General features: G+C 36.7%; 1 protein-coding gene across 1 annotated transcript in view; it reads left to right on the top strand.

Annotated features, from left to right (window-relative positions):
• The first annotated feature begins 2,044 nt into the window (after positions 1-2,044).
• The window catches only part of KMO (kynurenine 3-monooxygenase), a 48,025-nt gene continuing 32,877 nt past the window's right edge, over positions 2,045-17,192 (top strand). The window contains exons 1-4 of the mRNA XM_004619015.2: positions 2,045-2,122; positions 8,433-8,502; positions 8,764-8,861; positions 10,955-11,044. Coding sequence (XP_004619072.2) covers positions 2,069-2,122; positions 8,433-8,502; positions 8,764-8,861; positions 10,955-11,044 — 312 coding nt within the window. The 5' untranslated portion in view covers positions 2,045-2,068. The remainder of the gene's footprint in view (positions 2,123-8,432; positions 8,503-8,763; positions 8,862-10,954; positions 11,045-17,192) is intronic.

Below are 17,192 nucleotides of genomic sequence, written 5' to 3'. Positions count from 1 at the left end.
ATTCAAGCCCCAAGAACTCCGGGGGACCTCCCTAATTACCTTCCTGCTTCAAAAGAAAGCCACTAAGAAAGCAAAGGACAAGGCCCAGAGTCAAAGAGTTATTTATAACATACATAAGGAATAAAATTCTGGCCGGAGTGATAGCACAGTGGGTAGGGCGTTTGCCTTGCACGCGGCCAACCTGTGTTCAATCCCCGGCATCCCATATGGTCCCCAAGCACCGCCAGGAGTGATTCTTGAGTGCAGAGCCAGAAGTAACTCCTGAGCAATGCTGGGTGTGACCCAAAAAGAAAAAAAAAAGAATAAAACTCATCCAATACCAGCAAAAGAAAAGAATAACTATATTAAAATAAACTATACAAAAAGGGAAAAAATCAAATAAGCAGAAGAAGAGATGATCCCCATTATTAACAAGGAATGCATATTAAAGCAATAAGATGGAGCAAAAAACTGGAGTACAATCCTAAAGTACAAACAATAGGATGAACCTGAAAATCTAGAAATAAAAGCAATGCAAGTATTGTCAAGGTATTGCAGTGCCCTTTATTTTATGTTACAAATTAAAATAATAGTGTGGAAAAAATATAAAACTAGCCACTATTTAAGAAAAATAAGGTTAGACAATAGGAAGCAAAAAAAAAACAGAGATTGGTAGGGTGAAGGAGGTAGGGAGAGGAGAGAAGGGAAAGGAGAACATGATTTTTTAAAAAAGTAAAACCCTGAGCACCACTGGATGTGGCTATCTAAAATGATAAAATTTAAAGTTTATTAAAAAACCTTTTCTAATGGCAGGAAGAAAAACAATAGGTGGCCAACTGACAGAAGTGGAACATCTTTTTATTGAATGTCCTTTCCTGTTTGTTTGCTTGTTTCTTTCTGTTTGGGCGGGGCACACTGGGGAGTGTACAGGTTTATACCTGGCTCTGCACTCAGAATACTCCTGGTGGTCTTGTGAGACATTCTGGTGCTAGGGATCAAACCCCGGGTTGCCATGTGCAAGGCAAGCGCCCTAGCCCTAGCGTACTATTTGTACTTCTCCTCCTTTGTGATTTTTAAAATTCTGGATCATGTGACTTTATTTACTTTTTCAAAATAGGAAAGGAATTACCCTGTAGCAGTTTTCTAGAAACTTGAAAATACTTATCCACAAGAGGTCGCTACTTAATTACATTTAACTCACACTTAGCCAGAGAGAAACCAATCTGAATTCTAGATTTCACTAGAAGTTTCGTTCTAAATTAAAAAAAAAAAATGCTACCTTTTACATTTTGCTCCCATTTTATACCACATCATGTTCCAGGGGAAGAAATTTCAATTCCAAATATATAAACTTAAATTGTGTGTAGAAAGACAAAGAAGTGAAAAGATAATATGAAACTAGGAATGAGTTTACAAGAATTATAGTACGAACAATATATTTCCTATAGATAATTTACTAATTAGATCTAAAATTTCTAGCTCCAATGCGAAAAATGTTTTACAATTAAACCTGGTTCAGGAGACAGTCATGGCTAAGCAAAATGTTTTACAAAGTGGAGTCTTTTAAGGACAATCAGTGAGGACCCTCCCATGTGGTCTTACTTCGATGGCTAATCTTAATAACAGAAACAATTCATGAATCCATTGTGAAGCTATGCGATCTTACCATCTTACCGTTGAGAGAAATAGGAAATGCTTTGGGACTTCTAAAAAGAGAAGTTTCGTTCATGATTAGTCTTGAATAAAAATGAAACTAAGAATACAGAGGAAATCCCATAAAAGTGTGCTATAAAAAAAAATCTGACTTAACACTTAATCTAGAGAGAATAGGTGTTTTAATTTGACTGAAATTTTGAAAATTTAGCTTTTCTGATGAATTTGTTTTTTCTTAAGGCTGAGTTATTCTTCTTTGGCTAAAAATGGGTTAAATGCCGTCTTCACAGTTCAAGGGAAATTAGCCCTGCTCAAACATTTCTACTGGCTCACAAATGCAGGGCTTGGAAAGTATAAAGCACGAGGAAATCCATGTGTAAGAGACGTTTTTCTCACTGGCAGGAGCTACAAGGATAAAAAAACCACCTTGGCAGTTATGGATTCATCTGACATTCAAAGGAATAAAATAGCTATCATTGGCGGTGGCTTGGTAAGAATATATTTAGATGTTATTCCAGTTAGTGGTATTTTATTATATTATCATTACTCTTAAAGGCCATAATTAGTCATTTATACAGATTGTTTATTTTTTGTGAAAACCTTTTTAATATTTAAATACATCAAATTAGAATATAGCATTACTACTATTTTGCTTATATCTAGAAAAAGTATTTTAGTTCTACTAAAACTGAAGGTTTATGTTTTTGTTATTCTGGCTTAGCATTTTTTAAAAGAGAGATAGTAAATTAAGATTAATTCATTCCCACATTGTTTCTAAAGCACATTGTTTAGTTTAAATAGTCATTGTAATGAAAATGTTTACCTCAAGTTCCTTAGTTACTTACTTTATACTGTCCATTAAAAGGGTCAGAATAAAAGGGTGAAGAAAAATTAAATTAATGCAAAATTTTCATGTTGGATTTTTCACTAGATATTGGAATAACTGGGAATAATTTCTTTTTGGTCATCTGATTTAACTGCTAGTTTAGTGGGGTATGTAAAGTCATAAAATGAGCAGGTGAAATTGAGCAGGAACGAACTTACTCCACACCTACAAGTGATTGAAGGAGACTCACCTCGTCTTCAATTATCACTGAATTTTTAAAAAAGAATTTATTAAGGCTTCATATTTTAAAAAGTTACTCATAGTTGGGTTTTAGATAAGAATGTTCCAGCACCAACCTCACCACCAGGGTTCCCACTTTCCCATCCACCCACCTCCAGTGCACCACCTTGACAAGCACATTTTTAAGTTTGGTTATTGAAGTTTGATCCTCTTGTTTTTAGTGTTGTTGACTCTGTGTTTTGTATATTGTACAAAAGTCAGTTCTGTTGTATGTGGGATTGTCTAGGAAAATCTCGTGTTTTTCCCTTTCAACAGAACTAATTTGAAATAGAAATATACCCCTTTGTTAAAGTTCAATCATTGTTTCACCTTTAGTATAATCATTTGCAGGCTGTTGATTCATAGTTTTCCATTGATTTACTCAACAAAAAGTATCTATATACTAGAAACTGAACTAAAACTACATGTAACTCGGCATGTTTTATTCTACACACACACATATATAATGTCCTTATTTACATTTTTCACTTACTTTATTGCTTTTTGTCTAAAGTACTGTAACTGTTCCCTTAATGTTTCCCTTTCTTTGTGCTAATGAATATGATCAGATGTCATGTTGGTCAATACATGAGGCATACTTTTTAATTTTTTCATACTAGGTTTCATTCCAAATATTTCCTGCAAACATTAAAATTCACATATTTAACAAAATTAATTAGTATTTGTCATGTGCCAAGATTGTTTTAGGTGTTAAGAATACAGTTGCAGGAGCCTGAGCGATAGCACAGCAGGTAAGGTGTTTGCCTTGCATGCAGTCGACCCAGGTTCGATCCCCGGCATCCCATATGGTCCCCCAAGTACCGCCAGGAGTAATTCCTGAGTGCAGAGCCAGGAGTAACCCCTGAGGATTGTCGGATGTGACCCAAAAAGTAAAAAAAAAAATCCAGTTGCAAACATTTAAGGGATGAGATACACAGTGAAACCAAAAGCAAATAATTTCAGTTAGAGATAAGTATCATAAAAGATACACAAACAGGATAATGCTATTGGAAACATCAGATGATCTCTGTTTAGAATGTAGTCTAAGACACTCTCTCTGAGAGGAACATCTGACCAGAAGTTTGAATAATCAATCACAAGAAAAGCTATAGGAGGAAGATTTCAGGCAGAGGTGAGGCAAGAAGAAAAACGGTGAAGCAATGAGGAGTTGAATATCTGTTCAAAGAGCAAAGGCTACGACTATCAATCTGAAGAAGAGTTGAGGCAAAAGACATTCAGATTTTAAAGGGTCTTAAAATGTCAAGACAGTATGATTGTATTTTATTCTAAGAAAATGAAAAGTCATTGGAGGAATTTTAAGCAGGAAAGTAAGTTCTAATTTTGAAATATTCCTTAGTGGAGAATTGGGACAATTGTGAGAAGACAAGCTAAGGATGTAGGAAGCTATTGTGTTTGTGTAAAGTTTGAACTAGGGTAATAACAGTGGTGTCTCTTAAAATTTATCTTAAAAATCTAAGAGGAGACTACGAAAGGACATGATATATGATTTGGGAGACATAAAATTATGGCCATAATTCATGAATTTTTTCCTAGATAACACTTATGCTCCACATCATTTAATCATTTTATTATCTTGGCACACATGTTACAAAATAGAAATACGCATTCAAAAAAAGTAATATTCATGTGTAAAGAAACAATTAAAATTTCTCCGCTAAAGAATTCTATATACCTTATTGTTCAGACCCATGCCTATGAATCATGTTTGATTCTTTATTTAAATTTCATTTTGTGCAGAACTCCATTCCTCATTCATTCCATCAGTGAATCTTGGTGGCAATATCCAAAATATACTGGGTGATGGACTGAGTGCCATCCTATTATATTGAGTACCATCCTAATCGATGTCATCATTAACCTTCATTCACATTCATATGAATGAAGAATTTGCCAGTTTCCTCTTATCTACATATAGCCTATCAACGCTGCAGTCAGAATAATCCTCTTAAAGAATAAATCTAATAATAACTATGATAATTTTTTACTTAAGCCCTTCTAATGGCTTCCAACTATAAATAAAATAAAATCAACTTGTCTAAAGATCCTACATAAACTAATCCTGTCTACCTGTTTAGTTGGAACTTTTGCCTTCTTTGATTTTATATATTATCAGTCTTTGTCTGAAATTGCACACACTTTATTTGTTCATTCATTCTTTTTACTTATGTATTAAATTATCTATACCAAGTAAGATATAAACTTTTACCTGCCAAGATATTCCAGCATACATTACTTAATTTTATTTAGTATTTAATAGATAAGTGAATAAGAGAAATTGTCAAAGATCCCAAGTATTTAGCTCTCAGTGTAATAAAAATGGACATGAGAACGAGGAGAGATTCAAGTTGAAAAAAGAAGTAAGCATCAATAACTAGAAGTACATATAAATTGCAGTCATTACAACCAACTCATAAAGATAGTCTCAGAGTGCTCCCTGCCCAGATGAGAACCAGAGTGGCCACACACATGAAAGGGTTCCTCTGCTCCTTAAAGACTATGATCCTGGAGGGCTACTAATCACTTTTGGTACCCAGTGGCTTCTTACAGGAATGCCTCTAGACTGTGAACTGAGCTACAACCCCAGGCAGCCCGGGGAGGGGAAAGGTTTTTCTCTCTCGGCCTTGTCTTTCGGTAACTTCTGGCAGAAATCTCTCTGGACTTAATTACTAAAATATCAGAAATCCAAAACCACTCATATATTCTTCACTCTCAGCAGTGGGGAAAACTGTAAAACACTAAAGCACACCGACGGGCGTGTGCACTCGCGGGCTCTCCAGGCGGCTCTGTCTCACAGCGCTCTGGAAACGCTGTGTATGGACTAGATCAGGATGGACGTTGGCCAAGGACAGGCGAAGGAAGAACGAGGACCAAGCTGGTTGCTGATTAGTTACCGTTTGTTCAATCTTCCATCTTTCTCATCTCCCGGACTCCCAGCTCCGTCCTTCCTCTGGATCTATCACAGCTCTCTGGATTCTCCTGTCTCTATCCTCCCTCTTTCTCTCTTCCCCTTGCCCCTAGGCTACACACAGCCAGGTAGCAAAATCATCATAAGAAAGCCCTTCCTGAGGGCTCGCATTCTAAAGCCCTTCCTGAGTCTTAAGGTGTTTTTCTCCTTTCCTTAGTCCAAACACTCATTAACATCTTAATGCTAGTTATTTTTGTATGGACATAGCAAGAGATACATTGAGGCTTGCAAGGCAGCTCTCCTGGGAACATATTGCCAGACTCAACTACAGCACTCAGGCCAGATTAATCATTCCTCACCCTAGCAGGGTCCAAATCTAGTTATCACTGTTTGGATCATGACATTTGTCCATGACCAAGCTCTTAACTTATAGTTAAGCATTAGGCACTTTGGCCAGGCCCATCTCGATATCAGGGTAGCACACAACTCACTGATTGCTCTGGGTTCATCCCGTCCCTCATCGGGACCCTGTTTTTGGGGGTGCTAGGAAGTAAGGGCAGCTGAGCTTAGGTTGAGAGAACAGATGCCCAGGAGGAAAATATCATGTAGAGTCAAATGACTCCCAGGTTACAAAAGCATAGCATTTGCTAAGTCTTCCTGTGTCCATACAAAAAGGACATGGCTTTGGATAAACTATGCAAAGGACTCAAGGAGAAGAGAAAAACAATATTTACAATTTAACAGAACACTAAGAAAGAAGCTACAAATAAACAAAGAGGAATGGGAGTACTATGACGGGAGTAACCCAATAAACCTAAACTACCTGAGGCTATGTTATCCTACAGAAAACAAATTATCAAATGATGCCTTTTCAGCAGGTTTGATTGTTGGGGGAAAATTCTAAATAATAATAGTGAGTTCTCTGTTGAAATATTGAATGTACTCAAAGTATAGAGAGTAAAGTGAAGATCATTATCCACTCAGGTGGGGGGGGGTGTGGGAGGAGGGTATATCAGGGTTCTTGGTGGTAGAATATGTGCACTGGTGAAGGGATGGGGGTTTGATCATTATATGAAGACTTAAATCTGAAGGCTTTGTAACTTTTTTCACAGTGATTCAATAAAATAAAAATTAAAACTCAAAAAAAAAAGATGGTCTCACAAAATATCGCATTTAGAGGAACAGTTGTCCTCCATCCTAAGATAAATTGAAATTAATTTAACATGGTTTCTCAAAACATGGGATATCTAAAAATCTGAGTAAACTGCAACAAAACATTAAAAAAAAATATAACCTGCCCCACTTGTGCCTAAATCTCTTATTTACTTTGCATAGTTCTAAAAACAAAAGATTTAGGAAACTCTTCCTACATTGACGCAAACTCCTCTTATCCCTACTCCATTTTGCTCTGAGAATAAGGCACAATAGTCAGCGCTGCACATTGAGAAAGGATGTGATCTTAGGAGTTTCTGAGGTTGGTCCTTTCCACTTTGACTTGCTCTTTGGTGGATCATTTCAGTACTTGATTTTAGGCTGAGAATTCTAAGGTCTTCTTGAAGAAGGAGTGGTCAGCCTCTCTCCAGCCCCTAATATTTCTGGAATCCCTGGCAGCCAAACACACAACCCACAACTGCTGCATGTAAACTCAAGGTCTACTTAAATATTATGGAGGTTTTGGAACATGCAGCCAACAGCTCCAAATTCTACCATACTGACATCACAGTAAGAGCAGTCCAAATTAGACAGGAAAGTAGCATGGAAACCAAACAAGCTCAATAAACAAAAACATTCACACAGAAAGTTCAGCTAGCACCAAACAGCTAAATAAACTTTCAGGCAAGGACTTATTGACTCTGTGGTGAGATATAACAATTCGCATGGATCTTCTTTCACTGATTTTTGATCATTCCATTAGCCACTTAGTAGGGTATGTGCATAAGTGACAAAACATAGATATAGTAACATAATTTGAAGATGTAGAACCACACCCCTAAATGCACTTTTGAACCAACGTCTGCCAAATTATTAAAAATTCAGTAAGATATATTATCACTAAAGTCAGAATGTTTGCGTCCAGGTGAAAGGCTGGTGATTGTAACCGAGGAGGGAAGGTGGGGAATTAAGGGTTCTGATCTACTTTGTGACAACAATATTGAATACCACCATATGTGTCTTTTCTCCTCATTACTCATAAAATGTACATGTTTTATAACATTTTGGATGTGAATTATATATCACTGTAAATTGTTTTTAATGGAGAGCTAGAGAAATAGCTCTTTGAGATGGATCATAGGTTGCACAATCAGGAGATCTAGGTTCCATCCCTAACACCACAAGTTCCCCTGAGCACGAAAGGGTGTGTCCCCAAAACCAAAAGACAAAAGAAAAATAAATGGAAACTTACTCTAAAGTTGTACCATTTATTTATTTACTTGATTTTTTGCAGGGAGTCACATGGACAGTTCTCGGGGATCACTCCTAGAGGGCTTAGGGGACCACATGAGGTACTGGGGATCAAACCTAGGTCTGCCACATACAAAGCAAATGCACTATCCACTGTACTATTGCTATGCCCCCTAGTCATATTATTTAGTCGTGAATTAATTTCATTGTTTTGTAAATGGTGCTTTCTAGTAGTGTCTGAGTAAATCAGTATGATGACCTAAATAGTAAAGCATAACCACACACAGTGTTTGCATTTTACCAGTAAAAATTCTCTACATTTGTGTAATAAGCTAAAAACATGAAACAAAATGCTTTGATTTCCAGGTTGGAGCATTAAATGCATGTTTCCTAGCAAAAAGGAATTTCCAAGTGGATGTGTATGAGGCTAGAGAAGGTAAGACAAAACTGGTAATGGTCTGATGTGGTTCTGATTCTCTAGTCTCTATCTTCATAACTTCTAAAGAAAAAATTTTAAAAGAGGAAGTGATGTATTAAAAAACCAAATTATGCAAATTTAATGCAAACGTTCTATATTTATCTTTACTTAAAAGAAGTTAACAATGTCTTAGTTTGGTTCTGATTGTACTAGTGTGCTTATTCTGTCCAAGGGTATGAAGAGGTTTGAATAACATGGATTCTATTTCCAATGCCTTAGATATCCGGGTGGCTAAATCCGTACGTGGAAGAAGCATTAACTTGGCCCTTTCTTATAGAGGGCGACAAGCCTTGAAAGCCATTGGCCTTGAAGATCAGGTACCTTGTTTATACTTTAAAGAGAGAGAGAGAGAGAGAGAGAGAGAGAGAGAGAGAGAGAGAGAGAGAGAGAGAGAGAGAGAGAGCAAGAGTGTGTATGGGGGGGCGGGGAGGAGGTAGGGGTGATATACATGGTAGTTCAGACAGTAGGCAACAAATCATAGAGAGTAATATATATATAAAAAATATATACATATATATATACTATATACTATATAATACCTCTCGGAGAGCCCGCAAGCTACCGAGAGGTCCCACCCACACGGGCAGAGAGCCTGGCAAACTACCTGTGGCATATTCGATATGCCAAAAACAGTAACAATAGGTCTCATTCCCCTGACACTGAAAAAGCCTCCAATTGTTGGGAAAGATGAATAAGGAGAGGCTGCTAAAATCTCAGGGCTGGGAGGAATAGAGACATTACTGGTGCCCGTTCGAGTAAATGGATGAACAACGGGATGACAGTGCTACAGTGATATTTCAACAACTGCATGATCTTGATTTTACTTAGACCAGCACTAAATAATACAGCATAAAATGCCAGGAATACGGCATGAATATTCATTCTAAAAACGTGTTTAAACTTCAAATTTGCCAAAAAAAAATAAATAAAAGAGACTTTATTATTTGAGACACATTGTAGGGGTTAGTGGTGGGGGTGGTGTTGAGGTGGAGTTTGAGAGTTGGGGTTACCAGAGCACAATGCATTGTACAAAGTAGAGAACACTGAAAATCTATCTAATTAATTGCTCTGAATAGTGACTCTCTGTCTATGGAAGTATGATCTGATGCGGTATCTAAGAAGAGGTAGTCAGTTCTGTTCTTTGGATTATATAGGTGTATAGTATCTTATAAACAATTTTGTACTAACAAAACACAGGAACTAGAAAGTTTGCATCACACAATCAGCAGCAAATTAGACTCGATGGCCTTATAGATTTAAAAATATTTTTCATCTTGTTGGAGCTGGGGGCTGGAGGGATAGCACAGCGGTAGGGCGTTTGCCTTGCATGCGACTGACCCGGGTTTGATTCCTCCGCCCCTCTCGGAGAGCCCGGAGAGCTACCAAGAGTATCTCGCCTGCACTGCTGAGCCTGGCAAGCTATCCATGGCATATTCAACATGCAAAAAACATAACAAACAAGTTTCACAATAGAGATGTTACTGGTGCCCGCTTGAGCAATTCGATGAGCAACAGGATGACAGTGACAGTGAGAGTTGGGGCTGGAGCCACAGTACAGCGGGTAGGATGCTTGCCTTGCATGCTATTGATCTGGGTTCAGTTTCTGATATCCTATGTGGTTCTAGGAGCCCTGTCAAGGGACATCCCTGAGTGTTGAGCCAGGAGTAAATTCTGAGCACAACAGGTGTGCCCCCAAACAAAACAATACTTTTTTATTGAGATAATGATTTGCAGCAGAAATTGCATTTGTGTTGCTCTGACTCCATATGTCACTGATATCCACATACAGTTATCTATCTTAAATTTGAAAATGTCTGAATTCTGAAACCAGTGAGTTTCAAGCTTGTGTGTAAAGATTGTGAACCTATGAGTAGATTTTTCCCCATTTGGGTTGTATGTTGCTGAATTGCTCACTTTATCATGTAGCTTGGAAATGTGAGTAGAATTATTTTATATGCTTTTTTTCTGATAATACCTTTGCTAACAATGTGTCCTCTAAATGTTAAGATGTTATATGAAATATAAATAACAAATGTCATTTGCATTTTCACAATATTTTTTAGTTGTATATGGAGGAAAAGACTTTGCGGTTGAGATTTAGAAGTCCGGGGTTTTAATCTTCATGTGATTTACAAATCAGTCATCCTTTCTGAAATGAACTACTTCCTCAACTATAATATTTGGTTTAGAGTAAATAAATTCTAAGTCAATTTAAAAATCTGTTAAAAAGTTAAAACCAAAGTTTGCAGAAATAATTTTAATTAAGTTTCCACCATACTTGATGGTCTTTTACAATACTTTTAAAATTGTTCGAAAATACTTAAAATTCATATTTAAAAATAATATCTACTTTATTTGCACTGAGTCTATATTATAAAAATAAAAATATATGTTTTCATTTTCATTTTAGATTGTATCCCAAGGTATTCCCATGAGAGCAAGAATGATACATTCACTTTCAGGAAAAAAGACTGCAATTCCTTATGGAACAAAGTCACAGGTCAGTTTACCCTGGAGATTCTTGTTCAGTGGTTCTTGAGTCTAATGTCAGAAAATTGCCAAATGCATATTGGCCCTCCATTTCTTCTCTAGGAAGAGAAGGCCCACCTCAGTCTAGACTTTCAGAACTTGGGGATGGGAATGTAGTTGAGTGGCAGAGCACTTGCCCTGCTTTATAAGAATGTGAGATCTTGAGTTCTAGCTCTGGCATGATACACAATTATGAAATTCATATTAGTTAGTAGGTTAATTCAAACAAATCTTGACTAAGTTATCATTATTATATTTATTAGGCTATTTTATTTTCGCCTATATGTAAAGTTCATATAGTTTGGGAATCCCTGTTCCCTCTCCTTCCCTTCAGTTAAATAATAAAAAATTTCATGTTTAAATTGGAGAAGAATGACATTGTTAATCGTAATATGCCAAAACAATTCAAGATAGCTTTGTGACAAGATAGCCTTCTTCAAAGTGAAGAATTTATAGAATGAACCAGAAATGATTTTAATATTGCACAATTTCTATCATAATGGAGGCCAGACGGTGATATAGAGTTTATGAAATAAAATATTTTGTCATAGTTTATGTTTTACTTCTACATAGGAATGTATGTAGTTGGTCAAAATATGACTTTTTATCTAACTTCTAACTATACTTCGCAAGTTTGTTTCCTTGAGAGAGAATGAATGTGTCAAACATCAAGTAGAGAAAAGCTCTTACTTGCTTTATACAACAACACCTCATTTTATTTTAAAGTCTCCCCCTCATTTTATTAAGTGAAAATTCCATGTGAAGTTAATTTCTTCTGTGTTTCTGACCCTCAAGCTCCCATTTCAGGTAGATCAGAGTCCCGTGGGAACTTGTTAACACTCAGATACTGATTCCAGAGGGCTAGGTAAAGGCTGAGGTTCTGTATTCCAAATACACATAGAAGTTGTCCAAGTTGAATACATATTTTGGACAAGAGATAAAGCACATAAACTCAAGGAAGTAAGGCCCTTGTTGATCCTGTGATGAAAAAAGTGCCTGGAGCATTATACTCTTTAGGATGTACTATTAGAAAACTAAATCAAAATAAAAAAACAAGAGTTGCAAAGAATGTGAAAAAATCAGAAATTTATGCACTATCGGTGGTAATATAAAATAGTGTAATCACTATGGAAAACAATTTTATGGTTCCTCAAAATACTGGAAATAGAATAACCATATGCTACAGCAATTACTCTTCTGGGTATAAAAACAAATCAAAACAAAATGCAAAAAAAAAAGTGAAATCGAAGTCTTGATGAGATATTTAACTGTTCACATTCATAGCAGTGCTATTAAAATGCTAAAAAATTGAAGCAATTCAAATATTTGCTCATTAATGGCTTGAGAGATAAACAAAATGAGCTTATCATCTATCTATCTACCTATTTATTCTGGTAATCAATGATGGGCATGATTATTGATGAGCATCAATATCTACTCCCAATTCCTGGCACTGTTTCTAAATCCCTTGTGATTTCCTAAATAAAATGTCGAAGAGCACCGTTTACTATGATATTTGATATTTAACCCCAGCTCCCTCCACAGAGTTCTTATATGTCTTGGAATCTCTGGGATGACAAGAACACCTTTTGTTCAGGGGAGGATGGGAAAAAAAAAAAAGAACACCTTTTGTTCAGGACTCTTGATGCATGCCTAGAGACTGGTCTGCAGAAGAACCAAGCCAGGATTAGAAAGCTCGCCATCCTCCATTCTCCAGAGAGAGGAAAGGGGTTGAAAGTTGAACTAATCTCAACCATACTCACATGAAGCCTCATAAGAATTGCAAATGTGTAGGGTTCAAAGAGCTTCCAAGTTTGGGGTTGGAGCACAGCGGATAGAGAATTTGCCTTGCACGAGGCCGACCCGGGTTCGATTCCCAGCATCCCATATGGTCCCCTGAGCACCACCAGGGGTAATTCCTGAGTGCAGAGCCAGGAGTAACCCCTGTGCATTGCTGGGCATGACCCAAAAAAGCAAAAAAAAAAAAAAAAAAAGCACTTCCAAGTTTATAGTAAATGTGAAAGAATTGGGAGACTGTCATGCACACCACCTTGCCCTATGTGCATCTCTGTTAACCCATATACTTTTTTACATCCTTTTGAACAATCTAGTAAAAAGAAAATAAACTGCTTTCTTCTGTGAGCCGGTCTAGAAAATTAGTTGAATCTGAAAGAAGATGAGAACTTCTGATTTAGAGTCTATTGGTTAGTGTAAATTAAAACTAAACTTACATCTGAGGTCTCTGAAGAGTGGAGAGGCAGTATTTATAAAAGAAAATGTATTATTACATTTTGTATTTTCTTCTCTTATAATTAATGTACAAAATTGGCCACAACATATGTTTTTCCTAACTGCGATTTTTTTCATAGCAAGTTTAATTCCTTGAGAGGAAAAAAAAAAGATGTACCAAATATTATCAACCAGAGGAAAACATTAACTTGATTTTGGGACTAAACTCTTCGTTTATGAGGTTTGACACCATCTCTAAAATTGAAATAACTCAGAACTGAGTCAAAATTGTAGGATATCCAGTTGGTAAAGCAAAGGAATTGTTGGTGGGGTAAAAGTCATATATCTGGTGTCAGAAATATTCTGTGGTAATAGTATGAAACTAAAGGGGAAAAACATAGAATGAGAAATATAGATATTCTGTCTAACAAACATTGGAATATTACTTAGCCTTGAAAGGGAAGGAAATTCTAATATATACTATATATTGAGGCAATTTGAGAACTTTATACTAGATGGAATAAGACTTACAGAGAAGGATAAATAATCGATGACCATATGAATCATTTACATGAGGTGCCAAGAGTAGCTAAGTTCATGTAAACAGGAAGTAAGGTTTCCTACAGATGATTACCTGGAGGAAATGGAGAATGGAGGAGGTAGTGTTTAGTGAGTACCAGGTTTTGGTCTGTACATGAAAATTTCTGTAAAATGATGATTGTAGTTGTTGAACAATAATGTAAATGAACTTAATGCCATAAACTGTATATTTTTAAATAACCAAAATTATGCATTTTGTTATATGTACCTTTCACCATTAAAATCTGTTTAAAATTATTAAATAATAAAATATTCTAATAAATAAATATTTGGGGTAAGGGGAGTAGGGGAAGAATCAAATTTTCTGTTAATGATTGAAATTATAATATTCTTTTAATTGATTTATAAAAATGGAGCAACATATGAGCATGACAGAGGGGAACAAGGCCACTGACCTTGCATAGTCAGAAAAATAATGTCAATTATTAGTAGTTTCTCTTTAGTTGAGCCTCCAATTGAACAAGGAAAGAAAAAAGAAAAAGAAATAAATTGCTTCTTTTCAACCAGCAATTGAAATTTGCAGTTAAAGTTAAGTATTTACAATTACAACAATTACAAGTTAAATCAATAATCACAAGAAGTTGTATCAAATATATCCTTTCTATAAACAATAATTGTCCTCCATTTTGCACTGAGAGCCAGTTGCTAAGTGATTGGAAAGAAGCACGTCACATGGTGGAGAAGGTAATACTCAAGTTCATTAGGAAGAGAGCTCTGCTGACTGGTGGCAGGAATACGCAACTGTATGATTTATTTAGAAATTAGACTAAACTGTCTCAGAGAGGAAGTAAAACTTTAATTTCCAGAGAACATTAGAAAGAGGAACTGAGATTTGGTTGGTTTTAAAACTTATTTTAGCAGAAAAATAGCGCTGTCTTAAATCAAATGAGGATATTTGCCTATGGGAAGGAAGTTGGATAAGGCAAAATCCCTAAATGTGTACATTTCAAATGCCTTTGTGTATTCTGTCACTGTCACTGTCATCCAGTTGCTCATCAATTTGCTTGAGTGGGCACCAGTAACGTCTCTATTGTAAGACTTGTTGTTACTGTTTTTGACATATCAAATACGCCACAGGTAGCTTGCCGGGTTCTGCCCTGCCGATGAGGTACTCTCGGTAGCTTGCCGGGCTCTCGAAGAGGAGCGGAGGAATCGAGCCCGGGTCAGCCGTGTGCAAGGCAAATAAATGCCCTACCCACTGTGCTATGGCTCCAGCCCTTTGTGTATTAAGTGAGAAATTTATGAATTCATTTTTGTATAGGAGATCCCTTATAGCAATCAGCAACCTTAAATTCATTAAATCCAGCCACTTGCTTTACAGATGAAGAAACAGCTCCAGGAACATGAGGTTGGCATTAAGTTTAAGGCAAGGCAGGTTGCCTCAGAGAATAGCAAGCAGAGTGGGGGTAGGAGGAAAAGAATGCGTGATGTATTTCTCAATGTCCCAAACTGTTTACCTGGGTGCTAATAACTCTCCCCTGCTGCTTTTATCTTGTATCAACAACACAGAATTGCTGAAGAAGGTAAATTTATCACACCAGAGATTTCATTAATAACACGTAAAAAGACCAAGGAGCAGATGTTGCTAAATTGAACAACATATTGTTTAAAGAAGAAGACTTTAAACCTAAAATGAAAATAATCTTCCTTGAGAGAGAACCAAAGACAGAATGATAGAGACAGATTTCTCACCCCCAAGAGGTGTCAGTGGGGCCCTGAATCAGGGGTATATTAATCTAATCCCTTGCTCAAAAATTCTGCCATTTTTCAATTCTCAAGATTTGAATTGACATTAAATTTATAGTCATCTCTGTTTAATTTTCAATGCTGCTTTTATATATCAATGAGAGCTGAGGCCTTTTTTTCCTTTTAAGAATGACATAAAGTTACTCTGGACCACTCAGTTCTACACCTTATACAAAGAAATCCAAAATTAATCCCATGACCCAGGATTTCAGTAAATCCCCAAGGAATCTACCTGATAGAAACTTCTATCTCTTGGTGTTCTGCTCTCTTCAACTTGGCATTGTCTGTGTACACAATTTCCCAATTTCACATATAATTCTCACTAAAAAACTCATGACTATGCAGAAAATTTGAGGTCATGGAAGGCCCACATTCTGCAAAGAACAGCAAACAGTTAAGAAATTCCTGATGTGCACAATTTCATCTCCCCAAATCCTTTCTGAGCCACAGTTTCGCATCTCCGTATCCCTTTCTCTACTGCTTATCTGCTCAATGTTCAGACTTGTCTTACTGGTTCCTCCCACATGCAACCCCTCTCACTGCACTAAGAACAACCAAAATACCAAACCTCTCACTGCACTAGGAACCAAAATACCAAAATATTCTTTAATATAGAGGTGGTCAGAGTTTTCCTATTCTAACTCTTCACCTCATACTCCCTAAATAGAGAAATAGTATCCCCTAATTAGAGCATATTTTCATTTGGAATGAGGTGTGTTCCCAAACAGTGCTCAGGAAGGAGGTCCACAGTTGATTTTCAGGAAGGTGATTTTTTTTCAGGAAGGAGGCCACTGGTGATTTGCAGACCCAGTGATTAAGGGTTGGTGATGTGAAGCTTACAAGAACCTGCAGTGGTGGGGATATCTGGGGCAACTCTTTGGTGCTGGATGTCTTCTGGGCTGCACCTGGGGATACTTATTGGGCCATGTGTTACTGCAATTTGAACACAAGTTAGGTACATGATAGATAATTCTGTCCTAATCTGTAATCTGTGTGCTATCTCCTGACCCTCTAAGACATTTTAAAAGGCACCAATGTGCTATTGTTATAAATTTCCAAAGAATGGTTTTTTTTTCTTTTTCTTTCTTTTTTCTTTTTTTTTTTTTGCTTTTTGGGTCACACTTGGCGATGGCACAGGGGTTACTCCTGGCTCTGCACTCAGAAATTATTCCTGGCGGTGCTCAGGGGACCATATGGGATGCTGGGAATTTAACCCGAGTTGGCCGCGTGCAAGGCAAACGCCCTACCCTACCCGCTGTGCTATTGCTCCAGCCCCAAGAATGTTTTTCTTTAGTTTTTTGTTTGCTTTTGTTTATTTCTGTTTATTTCTATACAAAGCCCACTTTATAGTTCATTTGTCTATTTTTATTTATGTATATTTATATAATCAACCACTTAACCAAGGTATTGGAAAACTGTCATTTTATGAGCATGACTCGTTTATTTACATAAAATAATACCCAAAGATATGTAGGCAGACAGGTTTATTCTCAGGTTTGTCTGCAAGAGCAATATTTATATTGGCTTCTGAATGACAGCGATTT

The sequence above is a fragment of the Sorex araneus genome, chromosome 9 (genome assembly GCF_027595985.1).
Source record: "Sorex araneus isolate mSorAra2 chromosome 9, mSorAra2.pri, whole genome shotgun sequence".
NCBI lineage: Eukaryota > Metazoa > Chordata > Mammalia > Eulipotyphla > Soricidae > Sorex > Sorex araneus.
The sequence above is the reverse complement of the archived record's forward strand: the minus strand, read 5'-3'. Positions and strand labels throughout refer to the sequence as shown.